At 42.6% G+C, this 19,493-nt stretch overlaps 1 protein-coding gene across 1 annotated transcript in view; it reads left to right on the forward strand.

Moving 5' to 3' along the window:
* The window catches only part of adamtsl4 (ADAMTS-like 4), a 36,994-nt gene continuing 17,501 nt past the window's right edge, over positions 1-19,493 (forward strand). The window contains exons 1-4 of the mRNA XM_068322908.1: positions 1-302; positions 1,786-1,849; positions 4,760-5,340; positions 6,753-7,470. Coding sequence (XP_068179009.1) covers positions 280-302; positions 1,786-1,849; positions 4,760-5,340; positions 6,753-7,470 — 1,386 coding nt within the window. The 5' untranslated portion in view covers positions 1-279. The remainder of the gene's footprint in view (positions 303-1,785; positions 1,850-4,759; positions 5,341-6,752; positions 7,471-19,493) is intronic.

The raw sequence follows: 19,493 nt of genomic DNA on the forward strand, positions 1-19,493 counted from the left end.
CCCTCTGGCTGCCAGACGTCACACCAGTTTATAATAAGGACCCCAAAAAAAGTTGTGAACGAGGGAAAAAACGGAGCCCTTCCCACTCCGCAAAATCACGGGGAGTGACCGTGACAGGACAGGAGGAAGGGGACAGAGGTCTGAAGAAGCCTTCCAGGACTACAAGTTTCTTTCGGGACTGCGCGGACCTGAACGGAGCTTTTTACCCGATCGCTGGACTGAACGGATAATCGATCAGGTTATCAGAAGCGGGGATAGAGCTGAGACTTGTGGAGGAGCATGAGGCTCACTTTGGTTTTCAGGTAAAACTTTTTACACAGCTGCAACCTGCTTCTTCACCACATGTGGTGGATCGCATCCCACTCTGAGCGGGCATTGTGTGTGTGTCTGTGCGTGAGTGTGTGTGTGTGTGTGTGTGTGTGTGTGTGTGTGTGTCTGTGTGCGTGCGTGTGTGTGTGTGTCTGTGATGACTGTGGTCGAGACTTTTAATTATTTTGTTTTGTGGCGACTTGTAGACTTTTGCGCACGACGCGTCGTATTGCGCGCTGTGCGCCGCGAAGGATATATGATAGGAATTCACCCGAAGGTAATTATTTATGTTCAGTTAGAGTCCCTCTCTTTCTCCACACCACAGGACGGATTTTTGTGTTTTCCTCCCCGCTGTAGATCCCCCCTCTCTCTTTGCTTGTGCCCTCGGAGTTTCCTCCACAATGTGCCACTGTAGCGTCCGGGGAAACGTGGACCCGGGTAGGGGGTCGTTACTTCGGCCTCAGCGGCTCTGTTGTGTCGGATTGTGCGGGACCTTTGTCTGTGTTTTTCGGGGTAGTTATGCAGTCTGGTGTGGGGAAGCTTCCAGAGACCACGGTGGTGAACCACACTGGGGAAAAGGGACCAATTATTCCCACTACATGTGGCCTGTGGACTGGTGATTGCGGTATTGGTTGGGTTCTCGTGGCGAGTCCTGAAATGTCCATCCTAGCAGTTTAGTATAATATTCAGACCATTTTCTTGGCAGATGAGGAGAGGATATTCCACTTGACTCCAAAACACTTGTTCTGACAGTTTTATGCAGCTTGTTTTGCTCCACTACAGGTGTAGAAAGATTAAAAAAAATCTCTCTCTTTCCTCAATAAAAGTGTGATTATCTGATGAAATGACATTTTCAGACTCAGCAGCAGCGGTCATGCCTCCTCAAGTGGTTGGCAAATCAAATTTGAGGACTGGAAGCCAAAATTAAAGGAGACTTTGAACACCATTCCGACAACCTCAAATAAAACATACCTCACTGGGAAAGATGATTTTGATGTTGTGACTGAATGAGCCTGAGTGTGTGTTTGTGTGTGTAAGAAAAACCCACATCCCTAGGGTGTGTGTAGTCCTAAAGGGGCATGCAGAGAGCAAACACACTCTCTGTTGAAGCTAATTGGTTTGTCCCTGCCTCGGCTTTCCCAGGTTGGTGGAGATGTTTGCCTGTGAACTTGTCACCTGTAGTGGAAAGAAAGAGTTAATAAACTCTGGTTAGGTCACTGGAACATTTGATAGGGTGTTCACTCAGTGTGTTTAACACTGTTTTTAAACTAAATGTACATTTTGGAAAAAGCTACAAGAAATTCTATGAGTCATGGGCAAAGAATAATCAAAGTCTGTGTGACTTTACTCACCGTAAAGCACTTTAACATTTAGGTCATAGAGTTGTTTCCTTTACAAAAGACACATTCAACCTGCTGATATTTAACATCCCGTTGATGCAGCACCTCTGTCGCCCTCTGTTCTTTGTCCCCTCAGGCTCTATGTGCTGTGGGGATTTGTGGTGGTCACGACCTCCGTGACCAAGACCGCCAAGAGGAAGGTGAGTCATCGGCTCATTAGTGTCACTGACAACAGCATCGCTATAGAGAAGTGAAAAGTGATGACAAATGATTGACATTTTTCTTACTATCTGTTTTAAATCAAGCCTGACATAATGTTATTTACTATGTAAGAACTACGAGATGCTGGAACTGTTCCTCTTGTCCCAACTGTGAATGACACCCAGTCAGAACCACAAAAATCATTTTTGGATAGCATGCAGCCATTTAATGTCACTATTTCAAACAGCTGAAGGCTCAGCTTCAGTTTAAACTTCAAAATACAGTTTTATATTGGATGATGACATTCATTCAGATGTTTTCATAACCGAAATGGTGTGATAATGAAGGTTCTTACAGTGGAGAACCTCTGGAGGATAGTCATCTGTATTGTCTGCTCGATTTGGCGGCAGCTCTTTGTTTGCACGTCCTGTCCTCAGCTTGACTGTTTTGATCTCACTGGTGTCAAAATATTGTTTCCAGCAGCAGCTGTTTTTACGGTAAAGAAGTTCTAAAAACTTAACAATCTGCTCACCATTAGCTACTTCAGGTATATTTTTCCCAAAGGAGATGGAGGCTTCTGTATTTCTTCTCTTTCCACTTTGAACATATTTGGGTCCATTTTCCGAGCGCTTACAGATGCAGACGAGGAGGACGAAACAGAGCAATACCACAAGAAATTGGTTGTTGGTAGTGGAGCTGCCATTTAAGCAAGACCAAATTAAAGCTAATCCAAGGCAGCTCAAAAATTTTTGAATATCAAACTTATAAAACTCAGATCACCAGAAAATAATGGCTTGGTAAATGTACGATAAGTAAATAACAACTGTTTACCAACAATCTTTTAAAATGTGATGGCACCCAACTGTTTTCACTGCCCCCTAGTGGCCACATGAAATAATGTAGGTGTAATAGGAGATGAAAAGTCTGTCTACTCTTATTCTGATGTATAACTGTGTACCACAGTAGGACATCCAGTTTTTTAGACATCTCACTTCAATGGTTTTGTCAAGCTTGTCTTATATTCACAATTGGTCATAAGTAGCAAAACATAACTTGAATACAGTCAGTATTAATACTATATGTAAGTCAAGAAGAAGTGTGGATTTTCCCCTCTCCTCCTCTGTAAACTGTTTAGAATGAGCTTGTTCCACTGCCCATACGTAGAGGAGGAATAATTACATGTACAATGGGTGTGTCAGGATTCTGTCAGAAATATTCCTTAAACAGGCCCACAGCTGATGAGGGCCCAAACTTTTACCAGGATGAAAAACTTTAATAAAAGCAGAGGCAGATTTCAGAGTGAACCCCTGTCTGGTTCAGACGTGGTCGTACAGTGTTGCAGGAGTTTAACCAGTAGCTGCAGAGGTCAGCGGCGACCGCTCCAGGGTCACTGCACGGAGCTCATTAATGGTCCCAGTTATGTGGCAGCTGTGTGTTTGATGTCACTCATTACAACAGACCATACCTCCTCTCCAGAAACACACACACACACACACACACACACACACACACACACACACACACACACACACACACACACACACACACACACACACACACACAACACACACACACAGAGTCATTAGGTTTGTCCGACCCCCCCCCCCCGGCCCAACATCGTTCTATTTCTCTCACCCTTTTTATTCATCGTCCTGTTGTTTTATCTTAGACAGATGCAGGAACTCTAAATCTGTAGGAACAGCACACATGCATTGACACCTGTCTTCTCTCTTTATAAAGACTTGAACAGTATGATAAGTTGGATATTCCTGTCTGTGCAAATGCATATTTACACACTCAGCAAGAGTGAGAGGTGGAGTGGAGCGCAGATTTATGTTTTGCTTCTTTTTAAATGGAAACTCTTATTCAGCTCTCATGTTTTCCACTCTGCCAGGCAGCTAATGCTTCAGATATGGAATGAGTGGAAGAACATTAATCTATATCAACAAAGGAAGACATCAAAGCCTGACCTGGCACCCACACATGTGCACTTACACATGCACAGCCAGGTCAGGCCCCATCCTGTCATTTCTCCAGCGCATTCAACACAGACTCACATGAATTTGTCCATCTGCTTATAAGCTGCTGGCGGGGGGACTGTGCCTCTTCTAAGCCCGAGTGAACTATGAAAAGTTTAGGATTTATATTTTGGCCCCAGAGGAAGGAAATTCACAAGACTACAGCTCATCGACTGTGTGAAATATGTCCTTTTCTTGATTTTGCAATTTTTTTTGCAAAGTCAAGTGCCGGTACTTCTTAAAAATGTTGCAAAGCCACGCAGTTGTTGGGATTTTTTTTTTTTCAACAGCAGTATCAGTGTTAAATTCAGCTGTAGGTCAGTTGAATGTTATATTAAAACAGTGAAAAATGTCCTTATATAAAATATCAAATGAATATTTTCTCAATAAATAACTTTTGAAACAAACTTTTAAATAAAATGAAACAAAACTTACAATATTGTACTCTCAGACATGAAGTGAAAAACAATACAGCTGCCTGGTCTATGAAGAGACACTTATGGACTAAATTTATTTCAATTTATAATATTTTATTTTCAGTGAAAATGGGTAAAGTAGCAGATATGACCTCATACAGACCGATCACCTCATGAACTGATGAACGATGAGCCGTCACAACAAGCTCAGGCAGACTCCAAGTAATTACCATAAAATAGCCGATAATAACTTAAATGATTGTCAGAACTGAAATCATTAGTTGATGAATTGTTTTGTTGATTGACAGCAAAAATGGCAAAAGTTACTCTCATTTCAATGCTTTCTGTTTTTCCTAGTTTTCAAATCTGTTTAAAGAGTATAGTTTTGGACTGGTGGTTGGACAGGAAGGCTAGTTAATGAAAAGAAACCAGAAGATGAATTTGTAATGAATATTATGGTCTGTGTGTTTACCAGGTGGCAGGGCGGCGTTCCCGACAGGCGTTTGAGGTGGAGCCCGTGGAGGGGGTGTGGTCTGTCTGGGGGGAGTGGTCCGGATGCTCTCAGACCTGTGGCGTGGGCGTCTCACAAAGGACCAGGACGTGTTTGCCTCCTCCCCCTCAACTCACCCCGGCCCTCTCCCACGTTCCACCTAACTGGGGAGGATATTTCCCCAGTGGAATTGGGGGTCCTGTCTTGTCACCTGTGCACTCCTACTACCCTCCCCGTTACTCTGGGCAACACTCCTCTTATCGCCCCCCTTCCATCCCCACCAATCCCAACCCGGGGCTGCCGTTATATCGCAACACCGGGGGAGGGGGAGGAGCTCCAGTACCGAGACAATCCAATCCCTCCTCATCCTTTTACCAGCCAGAATTCTCCCCATCCAATCAAGACCACGTGCCTGTTTACCGGCCTCCGTACCACGTTCCTTCCCACAGCTACAACCAACCAACAAGGATCATCAGGAGACCGACCAATCCGGCGATATTACGGGCTGGTGGGGGCGGGAGCAGAAGGTCGGTCTCCACCAGTCGGGAAGGTTCGCCTGCTAGGAGGTGAGTGCCATTGGACAATTAGAAAGCAAAGCAACCAATTAAATGCTAAACTATTATAAAGTACATCATTGTCATTATATGTTCTGAAAGTAGAGGATATACAGTATAGGCGTATTATTCAATTCAATTCAATTAAAAAAAACTTTATTTGTCCCTAAAGGGCAATTGAAGGTACATTAAGCAGCAAATTTTAATACACACAAGCCAACACTAACACTAACATACACAATAAACAGATATGTACAATATATTATGTGAATGGTGTAAACAGGAATATAGAGACCATTTATATAAAGACTATTATGTAGCTTAGAAGACCAGTCATTCTAATCAGCAGCTTTCCTGAAGTGTTCAATAACATCACATGATGCCCCAAAAGATTCTGTCTGTTCACACTTCTTTTTTCCTGAGTAGTCTCAAAAATGAGACTGCTCAGATGGATTAGAAGAAATGAGAAATATTAATAGCTGGAACCATTCTGCTGTCTCTCAGTAGAAACGTTTGTGACGGTGTGATTGGATATAAAGCTGCAGTGACTACAGACCGAATCCAGTGGTTGGGATTGTTTCTGTCATTTCTGCTGAATTTATGATGCGCTATTGTGTAGTTTGTTAACCAGAGAGCACAAACACACACCTTTTTTTTTTTTTTGATGAATTACATGTTCATGGATCTCATCAGTCAGTTAAACATCGCCAGATACTACGATCTGAGAAATATTGATGATGCCGTGAAGGCCAGTATCAGGGATTTAAATTGATTATTTGACTTTGTTATAATAATGAGAATAATAATCAAGGTCTCACATAAACAGAAGCACTGATTCAAACAATTTCCAAGTTGGTCTTCCAGGAAAATGACTTCAGCATGCAGGAATTGATTTTTGCCTCAGTGGCAGCAGCAACAGTGGATTGTTTGAATAAAAGAATCCAACTGTTTGGAAGAGAACAAGCCTCCAGACAAAGACAGCGATTTGTACCTCATCACAGAATTAAAAAGTAAAAACTGGTGTAAAGAAATGCCGATTTTTTAAAATGCCATTTGATTCCTTGCTTACGATTTGTCCACTTGTCATTAGTTGAAGTGCTGACAGTGTTTAGGCAGCAGGGAGAGTTTGTTATGATGTTTGGAGTATTGGGAGTTGGAATCAGGCCCATCTGTGCCTCTGGTATCTGCGCTGTTATTATAACATTGTTTCTTCTGGTTTTTGTCATACAACCAGGCATTACAGTACTGCATTACTGTCTGCTCACCGCGGTCTGCTGGCTCCATGATGGTTATATTTACTTATGTCGACATTTGATTTCTTTTCTGTTATTTTGTGTTAATCAATAAATCTTTTTCCTGAAATACCTCATCATCTTTTTGTTGTCTTTTCTCTTCTTCTCTTTCTTTGCTTGAGGGTCTTCCAGCATCCGTCCGGGTCAGTTTGGGTACGGCAGGGTCCCGTTCTCTCTGCCTCTGCATCGACCCAACCGACAGGCCCGCCACACCGCCAACGGAACCGATGCCGCAACACCGGCCACCGAGCTGGCCATTACTGAAGATGACGACGCAGTGGCAGACAGGAAGGAGGCAGAGGAAGTAGGCGGTGATGAAGACGACAGGGAGGCTGGGAGGAGTGAAGAGGTGGAGGTAGAGGTGGAGGTACAGGTGGAGGTTGAGAGCACCGATGCTCCTCTTCCTGAAGAGTCAACCACAACCACCACGACCGGATACCCTCGCCCTCCCGTCAACCGACACCCACAAACCAGTACAGACCACGGGAGGGCCAGGGTCTCATCCTATCATCCCTTCTCACGCTCCTCATCACCGGCCCTCCAACCCAACCGCCATCGGTTCGATTGGCGCTCCGTCACCGCGCCGCCTCCTCCCGTCGCTCCTCTGCCCCGCCCAAACTCCCCTCCTGCTGCTTCACCTTTCTCCACCCCCGTCCACCACTACAGCATCAACAGAGAGATGCACCCACGTTTGGGCCCCCAGGTCCCACCAGCTGGCAACATTTACCCACTACAGCACCCCCACATCCCACACTTGGGAGTAGAATCGGGCGGGGATGAGGGGAGAGCAGCGTCTGAGGTGTACCGATGCTCCGGGCAGGAGAAGGAGCACCGCAGGTGCTTCTCACAGGTAAGATCCTCACTCACAGCGGAATGGTTCCACTAAACTTATGGACGCCATGGTCTAAATCATGCCATTAATGCACTTTCATGCCAGCTGCTTTATTCCTATGCATACCATATGCTGAAGGGCATTAGGTGGTTGCAGATCGAGGAGCTGTAGGTTAGCAGAGTGTATTTGAGAGGTACATCTCTCGCCAGTGTCAAACAGTGGGGTGGAAAGTTTCTGCTAGTGTATATGTCACGCCAAGGTGTTTGTCTTCTCAGTCACAACCAGAAAACACACCTCAGTTATGAAACCATGCAAGTACCTGCATGCATGTGCCTGCATTAAGTGTCTTATGCAGTTGATTGTACATACAGTACGCCAGAAATGGAATGTTTGTGTTTGTGCGTGATTGTGTGTGGTAGTAAGTATCGTCTGAGATACGGCATCACCTCTCAGTGCAGCACAGTTTGAGGGTTATGGTTTGTCATGTGTTGGGCCAAAGAGATGAATTTCAGGCGGGTGGAGTCGGAGGGGTTAAACTCTAACACAAAACACAAAACAGGAACTGAGGTCAATCTGACAGGAAGTCACTGAGAGGGACATGTCACACGTCAGATTAAGAGTAGTTATCGTGAAAAGAGAATTAAAACCACAGCAAGAGTTTTTGGTCATCAGATCGTATTCATAATGTCCTTATTGATTTGTTATTAATAACCTGTAAAGCAATCAATATCAATCAATTAAACGATCAATCAATTACTCAATCAGACAGATTTTGCCTGAATGCATCTTATGAACCAATCAAAGATTTCATTCCCATAAATTTAATTTTAATTTAATTTAATTTAATACACTGTTATAATCCCCGAAGGGAAATTAAGAAGAATAAATAAATAAAGACATCATCTTCCTTATATCCATGAATGTTAACCATGACCTCCTGCATTAAAACACTTTTTAAAACAATACTTTTTGGATGCTATCAGTAATCAATGTCAGGCTGCAGACTCGATCATCTTTGGGTGGTGATTAGATCCAGATGTTTGCTACCAGATTATTGTCTTTTCATCTCATTCCTTGACTTCATGCTGTTTACTTGTAGCTTTAACGTATGTTAACATTGACATAATGAACCAGTGTGCCATATGTCAGTTCTGTCTGGTCATTCTAGACAATTCTTTAACTTAGACCTGTGGGTACAAACTCATAAACAGAATGATGTTCAAAAAAACATCGATATGCACATGATGAGAAATTACCGTTGCTTGGGTTTCATGAAAATCGATCATCCGTGTGTGAGATGTGGTGTGTGATAGATGTAGGGACAGAAAAATGAAATAAACAGGAGGAAACTAATCCATAGTCCATTTTGAGATTTGATCACAGGGACAAAAATACTCGGAGTGACATGTGATTGGGTTATTTATGCCAGCCGAGAACTTTTAGCGGGTCTGAGAGCAGGTCTAAGAGGTTAGAAGAAGAAGTTAATCGCTTCCACACATACACCACACCCACCCACACCACACACACACACACACACACACACACACACACACACACACACACACACACACACACACACACACACACACACACACACACACACACACACACACACACACACACACACACACACACTGCACTTACGAGCTGTGGAACAGTGGAAGTAGCCACTTTAGTTTTGGGCCAGGTTGGCGCTCTTGGCCCTTGACTGTTCTCTTTTCAGATCATTTGGCAGCTTCTCTTGCCCTCTTTCATCCCCCTTTCTTTTTTCCTTTCTGTCTCTGCCCGGCTGTGTGTGGTAGTCCCCAGTAAAAACAGATTTAGTAGCTGGCAGACTATTTGCTCTGTGTGTGCCAGCAGTGTTAATAGCAGTCCTGTGATGGCTGAGCCTGACTCATTGGGTTACATTTTTACCCAACATTAGCCTCTGCTTAAGTTCACTTGTTAACTTTGTTCACTCCTGCAGCCGTTCATCTCTTCATGTTTTCATCTCTAAAAATATATATTCAAGTACTGGTGAATGTAGGAATTTGTCCAGGTCTATAGTACATGAAATTATTATTTTACTGACTGCTGCCATCAGAATTATTCAACTTCTTAATGAAAAGCAGCTTCTGTACTTTATTGAGACTCATTTGCTGCTTGTAATTTCTACAAATGTGATGAATGACCAAACACCAGGCTCTGACAGGGTTCCTAAGGAATCTTAGCCCCTTCCTCCTGGACAAAGGCCTCCAGTTTTGTAAGACTCCAGGACTTACGTGTTGCAGCTGCCTTCTTCAAATCCATCCAGAGATTTCCTTCGGGATTCAAGTCAGACGACCGTAGCAGCGACCCTAGAATAATCCAGGACTTCTTCTAAAACTAATCCCTGGTGGACTTTGAGGCCTGTTAGGGATTGTTGTCCCTTTGGAATGTTATGACTGAGCTTCCTCACATATGGCCAGACGTTTTCATCTAGGATTTCCTGATTCTTGATGAGATCCATCTTACCGTCTACACTCTGTAGGTTTCTAGTGGCCCATCCCCATCTCAGACTCACCATCATGCGTCACTGTATGCAGGCTGTTGTTTCAGTTAATGATTCATTCTTCCTCCTCAAGACATATCACTAATCCAATAGCCTCCAAAAGTTCCAGTTTTTGTTTCACAAGCATCCTGAAACCTCTTTATCTTCTCCCGGTGGTTTTGAGCGTACTCGGGTTGAGGTCTCTTCTGTGGTAGATTTTCATTCATGCAGGTCGTGGTGGTTCAAAAAGGTTAAATCTGAAGTAACTGGGCTTTGTTTTAGGGGTTGAAGTTCCCTGTGCTTTTGGACCAGATGTAACGCTCGTGTTGGTGTTTGGGCCCGGAGCGTTTATCTGAATTTAGGCCATAAAAGCAAAGAAAACTAGGGCTTTACTGCTAAAAAGTGTGTGCTCTCATGAGGGATGCTATTCAGGGAGTTGAAATATTTTTGAGACCACATTGACGGTGCAATTTTGTGATGAATGCAGAAAACAAATTTAAATCTGTAGTATTGAGCTATTCTGTGTGATTAGGTCATTGGAAACAGTTGATGGACCAAGTATTTACCAATTAACTGCTAATGCACAGTTGAGATTAATAAATTTTTCTTCCGTGTGTGTGTGTGTGTGTGTGTGTGTGTGTGTGTGTGTGTGTGTGTGTGTGTGTGTGTGTGTGTAGGTGTGCGTGCGCGAGTGTGTGCGTGTGTGTGGGCGTGTGTGTGTGTGTGTGGGTGGCTGCTTGTTATTGAGGGACTGAGCCAGACTGAGTGTGACACATCCTATTATCTATTATATATCCCATTAGGTGTGTTTGTCATAACACGCCTCTCCTGACGCCAATCACAAGTTTGAGTGGCTGTGCGTCTGTGTGTGTGTGTGTGTGTATGTTTGTATGTGTGTGTGTGTGTGTGTGTGTGTGTGTGCGCGCGTGTTTTTACTGTTGTGGTGAAACAACTGGGAACCAAAAGGGGGACAGAGGAAATGAAAGGGGCGAAAGGGGAAGGGTGTGTGTGTGTGTGTGTGTGTGTGTGTGTGTGTGTGTGTGTGTGTGTGTGTGTGTGTGTGTGTGTGTGTGTGTGTGTGTGTGTGTGTGTGTGTGTGTGTGTGTGTGTGTGTGTGTGTGTATGTGTGTGTGTGCATGAGGAGAGAGGTCATAAAGGAAGTGACACAGTTAGTAGTAGTGAAAAACAGTAACTTTTTTAGCAAATCTGCGCACAGCAGTGGGGGAAAGGGAGAGAAAAGGTAGAGTGGGAATGAGGTAGGAAGAAAAATGTAGGGGATGAAGGCAATGAGAATGTGTGCTTGGTTCAGTATGGAGGGATATGGAGAGTCTTGATAGCAGAGGAGAAAACATTGAGGAAGGATTTGCAGCAGCAACAGAAAGAGTGGGAAATATTCTGCAGTAAAAAGAGGAAGTTTGTGTCAGTAAAGAGAAAGATCCTGGAAAAAGTGTTAGTGTCAGAGAGAATGTGAGGGAGAGAGCGAGAGAGAGAGACCGAGTGAAACAAAAGGAGAAGATATTCTGTTAGAGGGAGAGGGGAAGAAAGGTGGAATGTGAGAAGAGGCTGCATGAAGACAAAAACAAGAGAGAAACCAGCTTGAAGCAGACGTTTCACAGAGACTCGTCCTTCACTACCACCCCTCCTCAAGCGTATCAACCAAAACATCGAGGATTCTCTCGCCATAGCTCCTTTTTTTATCCTGCTGTAGGTAAATGTTTAACCCAAATCGCTGACAGAACACACATCTACAAGATCCTCGTTTTGATTTGCTCTCGCTCCAATTTTATAGTCTCAGTTTGACTCACTGGATTTCTGAATATTGTCCATTTTAGGCTACCTTACCAGTCTGCAAGATTGACTGGTGCAACACGTCTTGCATGGTGTTGTTTGATGTCCTAACACAGCTGGATGTGCCATAAAACACAGGAAATGATCATAAATGTAATGTTTGGCTGTTTGACTTTGTTATTTATTTTCTCACATGAAATAATGAGACTCTGAAACTGCTCCAACAACATCTCTCTTCATCTGTCGTGTTAAAGACAATGGAAACCATCCTTCTGGAGCTGCCACTGCTGTGTTTGCCTTCACAATAACAAAAACACTCTGAATCATCTCAAACGTGGACCTGCCATCAAACAGAAAAACCTCTGATGAGGTGAAAATGAACTTACGTTCATCTGAGTTGCTTTCAGTTGACGTGCAAAGAGCAATAAACTGTCCTGTCAGGGTGTACCCCATCTCTGGCATTCCAACACCCCCCTCCCCCCACCATGCGCATGCAGGGAATAAGCAGGAACAGATAATGGGTGGATGGATGGTTCCTCATAAATATGACAACACATGTGCAACATTTTAGGAAACACTGCAAGTCAGCATGCTGGAAAAACATGCAACAACAAAAGGCAGAAAAATTCCTGCAAATGCTGACAAAGACAACAGGAAGGTTTCCAGAGGACATGATTGCTGAACATGGCCTGAGGATGCTGGCTCCTGCTCTTTATGACTCACCGAGTCACTGAAGTTGGTCCGTGCATCATCCATTTTTGTCTAAATGTCTGCTCTCTCTCTGCTGCATCTGACTTCAATTGTGTTTCCTCAGGCTGCAGTGAGTTCAACTTTATTTTCACTGTACAAAAATTTTCTGTTTATTTTCTTCTTCTGTGACAGAAAAGCAGTAAATGCTCACAACTAATTCAGACTGCAACTACCGACTGGTTTTAACACATGTTAAATTAAACATAATTTTTTATGTCTATCCACTAATCAGTTTGAGCACCAATGCAGTCCACCAACACATTGATGGAGGTTGCTGCAGACGAAACTCAGGGCCGAAATAACTTCCATTTAGTTCTAGGTAGATAAAACAATTCTGTCTATAAATGCATGATACTGTCAGCCTCATATACAGTAATTGAGATCAAATCTACACTACAGAGCAGACGATACTGTAGAAAAACCCAACAACCCACTGTCGTCTGCTGAAAAGCCCACAGAAGAGTTATTGATCTCACGGAAACCCAAGAAGTTGTTGTTGTACCTGCCAGAGACATCAGTATGGCTGCAGGCTGCTGCAGTGACAGTTTGGCAATCTAATCACTGTCTGTCATCACAGACTTGCTGTAACACAAGTGATATATCATTATGACAATCAGCATACAACCGCAACCCTCAGCTCTAATAACTGCTTGCAGACCCTGCTTTGGGTGCTGTTTTCATGAAGCAACAAACACGCCCAGATGTGTTGATTTATTGGTCTCACGCACATACACACACACACACACACACACACACACACACACACACACACACACACACACACACACACACACACACACACGCACACACACACGAGCAAACCGCATCAGCTCATTCTGACCAAGCTGTTTGGCTCTGCTTGGATTTTAACAAGCGGTATACCTGCCTGTCTACAAAACCCAGGTGTGTCTGCTTGTTAAAGTCTGTTTACATCAGCTTCTGTTCGCTTTGAGTTTCCATCAAATCCTTCTTTCCTTTTCATCTTCAGTCATTGCTGCTGTTTCTTGCTCATTTTGTAAATTGTGATATTTATGTAAGGGAACAGGTCATCTGTCGGTTCATTTAATGTGGGACAAACACTGAAGCATGGGAAACTGCTGATCTGGATCTGTCTATCTGGTAAACCACATTATTTACACTCACATTTCTAGTCTTTAAGCTAAGCTGAGCTAACTGGCTGCTGGCCACAAAGTTGTTGTAATGGTTTGAACCTTCATAAAAAATGTAAAAAAAAAATTGTTTCTGCATTATTCAAGTTTGAACTTTTAGATTTTAGTTCGACATGGTTTGCTTAAAGTTATCAGACAGATAGTAGAGCAGTCTTCTCATCCAACTCTTGACAATGATGCCAAAAAAACATTTCTCCTCCAACCATTCCTCTAATCAGGAAACATTTATTCAGACACATTTCCAATGCAGTCTTGCAAAAGATTTCATTTAAAAGTAAACCACCCACATATGGATAACATAAGATGTAGGAAAAGGCCATTTTGTGCTTCTGTTTAAGTAAAGATTTCACCCTAAAATATTACTTTAGTAAAAGCAAAAGTCATGCAGACAAATAATGTTTGTGATTTGTATCAAACATAAATGTATAAATGTACTCAAGTAACTAAAGTATAAATAAAAGCAAATTAAACATCTTTTTGTTTTTGGATGCATAACTCAGGATGTTTTCCATCTCTAAGGTTTTTTTTGGTCCAATTCTTTGTAAATTCCCCAACTTTAAAAAAGTGGAACATTGGCTTTGGTGCAAAAGGAATCTTGCAAATTAAAGGGTAACTTATGACGTAAAAGTACGTAAGAAATATTAACATTTACTTCAAAAGTGAAGTAAAAAGTGAAGTATGCATAAGTACATGTGAATGAATGAAGAATGAATGAATAATACTTTAATAATCCCAAAGGGAAATGATTCACCCATGCTAAGTACATATACATTACACAAGAATACACAAGAATAAAGTTATCACAGTTATACAACACAGTATTCACCATCACAACAGTATAGAGTGCAGAAATTGCTCAATAGGACCCAGATCCCATTGGATGCCCAAGCTAGACGCCCACACATAACTTAAGATAGCACAAGACACTTCATTAACCATCGTATTAAACACAGGTACGTGGTTTTACTCAGATAAGTACTTCTGTAATTCCTGAATGACATCTGTGTGGGACCTTCTAAAACCATATTGGTGAGTAAGTCTGGCCTAAAAATGGTCAGAGGCTTGAACACATGATTTATGCAGCTATCCGAGTCCCATTTCTGTATGCCAGAATTTCACAACCGGAGAACAAATTTCATAATCTTCCATCTACAAGAATAAGCATTATCGTAAACATGAAAGGTTCCTTTACAAACTTCAGCAGACTTTACGAATTATTCATGAAAGTTGGTCCTGAGAATGAAAAGAAGAGCTTTTTATATTTCCTTCCCTTCTCTCTTGTTATGAAAATTCTCGATAAATCAGAAGTTTACACTTTGCCCAAAGATCCTGTGGTTTAGGGACTTGTGATGTGAATTTGTAGAACTTCTATGGAAAGTAGAATGTGGAAAGACTGTCGTCTTCAGTGCCAAGCTCTCATTTGATTTATCCATCTTGCGGTCATCCTACCTTTCTCTCATCTGTTTTTTTATAGTCCTTTCTAAGCTTCTCTTTTTATTTCTTTGTACTTATCACTTCAGCTATTTTCAGACTGAAACCCAGATTTCTCTTGACACAGACAGCGGAAACGTAACTTTTTACAGCGATGCTCTCGTCCTTCAGGTCTTGCCTGTTATTGATGAATGAGTTTCCTCCAGAGGATAAATGTCTTGCCCCATGGGGTCAAGGTCTGGAAGTGGGTGGTGCCCTGGGAAATGAGGACGCACATCCTCCTTCATAAGACTAGCCAGTTAATCGCTGAGGTCTAACACACACACATATATATGAACACATGTGATGGATCTGTGTGTGCATGTATACACCAAGTGTTCCTGCCATCTGAGCGTGTTGATTGATGGCTGCAGGGGCCGGCGGTCAGTTGCTTTGTCGATGTAATGCTGCAGTAACGTCGGTGGAATGAGCGGCCAGCCTTAACCTGTTTGTATTACTGTGGAGATGCGTCCAGCTGTGCAGGCATAGACTTGCGTGGAAAATGGCTGAGTTGTGTGGAGGATGACGTGTCCATCGGGCTTTCCCTAAGGAAACACACACACGCGATGAAAGGTTCCCCTTTCTCCATAATCTGTTCCCCCTTAAAGATCATTGGCGTCATCTGGGCCGCTGCGGTACTTTGTGTTTTATGTTATGTTTGATCAGGCGCTTGGCTGGTGTGTGTTTATATGTGTGTGGTATTTCTCTGTGTGTTTGTGCACAGAACAAAGCATTCAGCCCTGAGGCGGTGTTTTCCCTTCACCTTCACGTATTCCTCTATATTGACCAGAAACTTCCTCCCTCCTCCCACCTCTTTCCTCCACAGTTGTAAAAAAACACAGAAATTTCACAGCTCCTGTTCAGAAACATTTTACGGTCCGTCTTTCTGCAGCTGCATTGACTTTTGTTTCACCTGCATCTCTGCTGCCATCCACATTTCACTCCTTCCCCCTGTTATTATGCTAATCAGTAAAGAAATTCTATTTTTATCCATCTAGGGTTTATTATTTCAGCCATAATTCTTATTGGCAGATATGGGAAAATTAATTATATTTTAAAGTCTGGGAACACAAGCAGTTACACAAGTATGCAGGTTTTAAACAAAGCCACATACCTTTTTTGGATAAAAATATTTCCCTACCTGATCCATTACAGTTTTGACTTCTTGAGCCCATTTGTTCTGACCCAGTCAGCAACCAGTCATTACTTTAGTGACCCTTCTGTAATTATAATAACTGATTGAATGCAATTTGGATAAATTATTATTAAAAACTCAAAAAGAGAGGCCCTCGTTGGAAGAGACTGTAGATTGAACCTCATTTTTTGACTCTAACAAATATGAAAACCTGAAAACTAGAGTCGCACCGGGATCATTGTGACTTTGATTGACTTTCAAGAGAAATTATGCATTGCTGTCTTCACAGCCTCAGTAGCCTTTGAAGGATTTCATTTCAGGTTTAAATGTCACAATTACTGTAGGTACTTACCGTAGGTACCGTAGGTCACAGAAGTGTATGTTCTTTAACTCTATGAATTTAAATACTATGGATTGCCAAGTCTACAGTATAATTCCAAATCATATTTTAATGTGTGGTAAACTTGATAACACTATCATTCATTCATTTTCTCTAACCCCTTCATCCGCTTGCGCGGGTCGCGGGGAGCTGGATTCTATCCCAGCGGGCATAGGGTGTGAGGCGGGGGACACTCCTGGCGCGACGCCAGTGCTACACGGAGCTACACAGAGTCACAGACAAGCATGCACGTTCACACACACACACACACACACACACACACACACACACACACACACACACACACACACACACACACACACACACACACACACACACTACGGGCAATTTGGAATAGCCAATTAACCTGAAGTGCATGTTTTTGGAGGTGAGAGGAAGCCAGACAACCTGGAGAGAACCCACACATACACAGGGAGAACATGCAAACTCCGCCCAGAGCGGGACTCAACTACCCACTGCGCCACCGTGTCGATCCTATTAACATTTATTATGTAATATTTATATAAATGGTCCCCGGCATCATCCCCATCCTTAGAAGTAGATCTGTATCACTGTCAGAAATAATTTCATCCATTGCGATGCTATGAATCTCCAAAAGACAAGCAAACCAGTTCATAACTTCTTTTTGCTTTCAAACAAGCAAATCGAGTTCAAACACTCACCATAGTACACAATATGTAAAAGACATGCAAAGCATGTTAAAGTTTTTCTTAAAAGTTTATTTCATCCAGTAAAAGACGGGAACAGCTGACATTCAACAAACATTTGTTTGAAACCTTTGCTAAAGTGAAAACATGCGAAAGGTTTTCCTTTAAATCAGGCGCCAAAACAAAATACGCAAAAAAAAAAACCCTTGTAAACCAGATCGTTATTATGTTCTGACTGGATTTCCTGCTGCCCATAGTTTTTGTTTCAGCTAATTTCAACCAGCGTTCAGAAAGCATTTAGATTTTAAATCCATGAGTCTTATCTATGAAACATCTGCAATACAACAATTATGTCCTGCAACTTTGTGGATAAGTTGCAAATGGTATTATTTTAATGTTCCTGCTATGATTGTAGTCTGAGGCCATCATCGCACATCAGAGGCCTCTTCATCCCTCATTTCCTGCATGTATCTGAAAGAAAAATAAAGGCAAAAGGCCAAAAATTAGAACATTAGAACAGCTGCTTATCATCATGAACCAGATCCAGAAAATACTTCAGGTTTATAGAACTCTTCCATTGTTATGGAGGTCTACTTACAGCCCATTTAGAGAGAGTGATGTGAATGTTGCTAAGTGATTCAAAGGTTTTTGGGTGTTTTTATTCCATCCCTGCTGCTTTTCTTTCCTTCACACTACCCCCCCTCCATCCCCCCTACTAACTTTGCTTCTGTAAGAGCCATCACTCTCTTTTCTCTCCACACCTTGGCTCAATCAATAACTGCCACTCTACCACCTCCCCCACCCCTCCTGTCTTTTCGGGGTTACGGGGAGAGCCCCTGACCTTGTACTCGTAACAAATGAGGGACCGCCAAAGTATACCAGTCCTTATAATAACACAAATTCTCCTGTTGAACCATGAAACCCCTGTGAACATGTCTTCCCTTCTTTGCTTTTACCTCTCCTCCCTCCTCCCTACATTCAGTCCATTAGCCCCCCTCTGTTTTTACACACCCTAAACGGTTTTATGGATGAGAATCTACTCGCCCTGTAGCGGTTATACAATTACCAATGCCTGATTGCACATACTCCACATTTCTTTCCATTCTCTATTTATTTTTTGTGTCTCATTGGAATTTTTTGTACATTCCGACTGTAGCGTCTCGTAGCTGCACCATCCCATTTTGTGTGTAAGTGTGTGTGTGTGTGTGTGTGTGTGTGTGTGTGTGTGTGTGTGTGTGCGTGCGTGCGTGCGTGTGTGTGTCTGAGGGATGCTTTCCTGTCATTGTTTATGGTCTTACAGACACACATGATCAAATACATGAAAGCTTTCCAGTTTGAAATGGGGACCAAAGTGTTTATGTCCAGCAAAAATATTTACAACCATTACCAACCACATTGCACACACTCATCCAGACAGATTTACACGGTTTCTTGAAAACATCAGATGCCATACGTGTGCTGACCTTCAAGCCGACACGTACGCTCACGTATTGGACGGATGTTGGTCGCACACCCTTGTTTAAGACTCTTAAGCTGGGTTTTAACATATCGCCCATAAATAACACAAATAACTCTGTGAAACTGTGGCAAAGCTTACCACATAAAGTTTCATGAGCTGGTTTCACACTTCACCCGATCAGCAACAACACATGATCCTTATGAGTGTCTTGTGACATGAAGACCGCATACTTTCACTCACAACCACGATGCAGACCAAGACAGTCTTGTCTGATCTATTTGTGTGTGTGACTACACCCTTGTTCTTGTTTCTCCCAGATGAGTGACACAGAACGCTCCAGCTGTTTGTGACAGCTGTGTGAGTGAAGAGAGATTTAGAGAGAAAAAAGACAAAGAGGAACGAATCAAACAAAGAATGGGGTGAAAGGCATGCAGACTGAATCTGATGGAGAGCTGAGTTATAAGGAAATCTGATCCATCTGTGTGCCACATACCAAGGTGTGTGTGTGTGTATGTGTGTGTGTACGTGCGTGCGTGCGTGTGTGCGTGTGTGCGTGTGTGCGCGCGCGTGTGTGTGTGAACTGTATATCAGAGGCTTTAACCTTCTGGTTGATTCTGATTCCACCACACTTACATGATTGACTCTCTGATGTACTTTATGCTTGAAGTTTCTCAGTTAACTCGACCAATAGTTAACATCAAACAGCAAAACATT

Source organism: Antennarius striatus, chromosome 9 (assembly GCF_040054535.1).
Source record: "Antennarius striatus isolate MH-2024 chromosome 9, ASM4005453v1, whole genome shotgun sequence".
NCBI lineage: Eukaryota > Metazoa > Chordata > Actinopteri > Lophiiformes > Antennariidae > Antennarius > Antennarius striatus.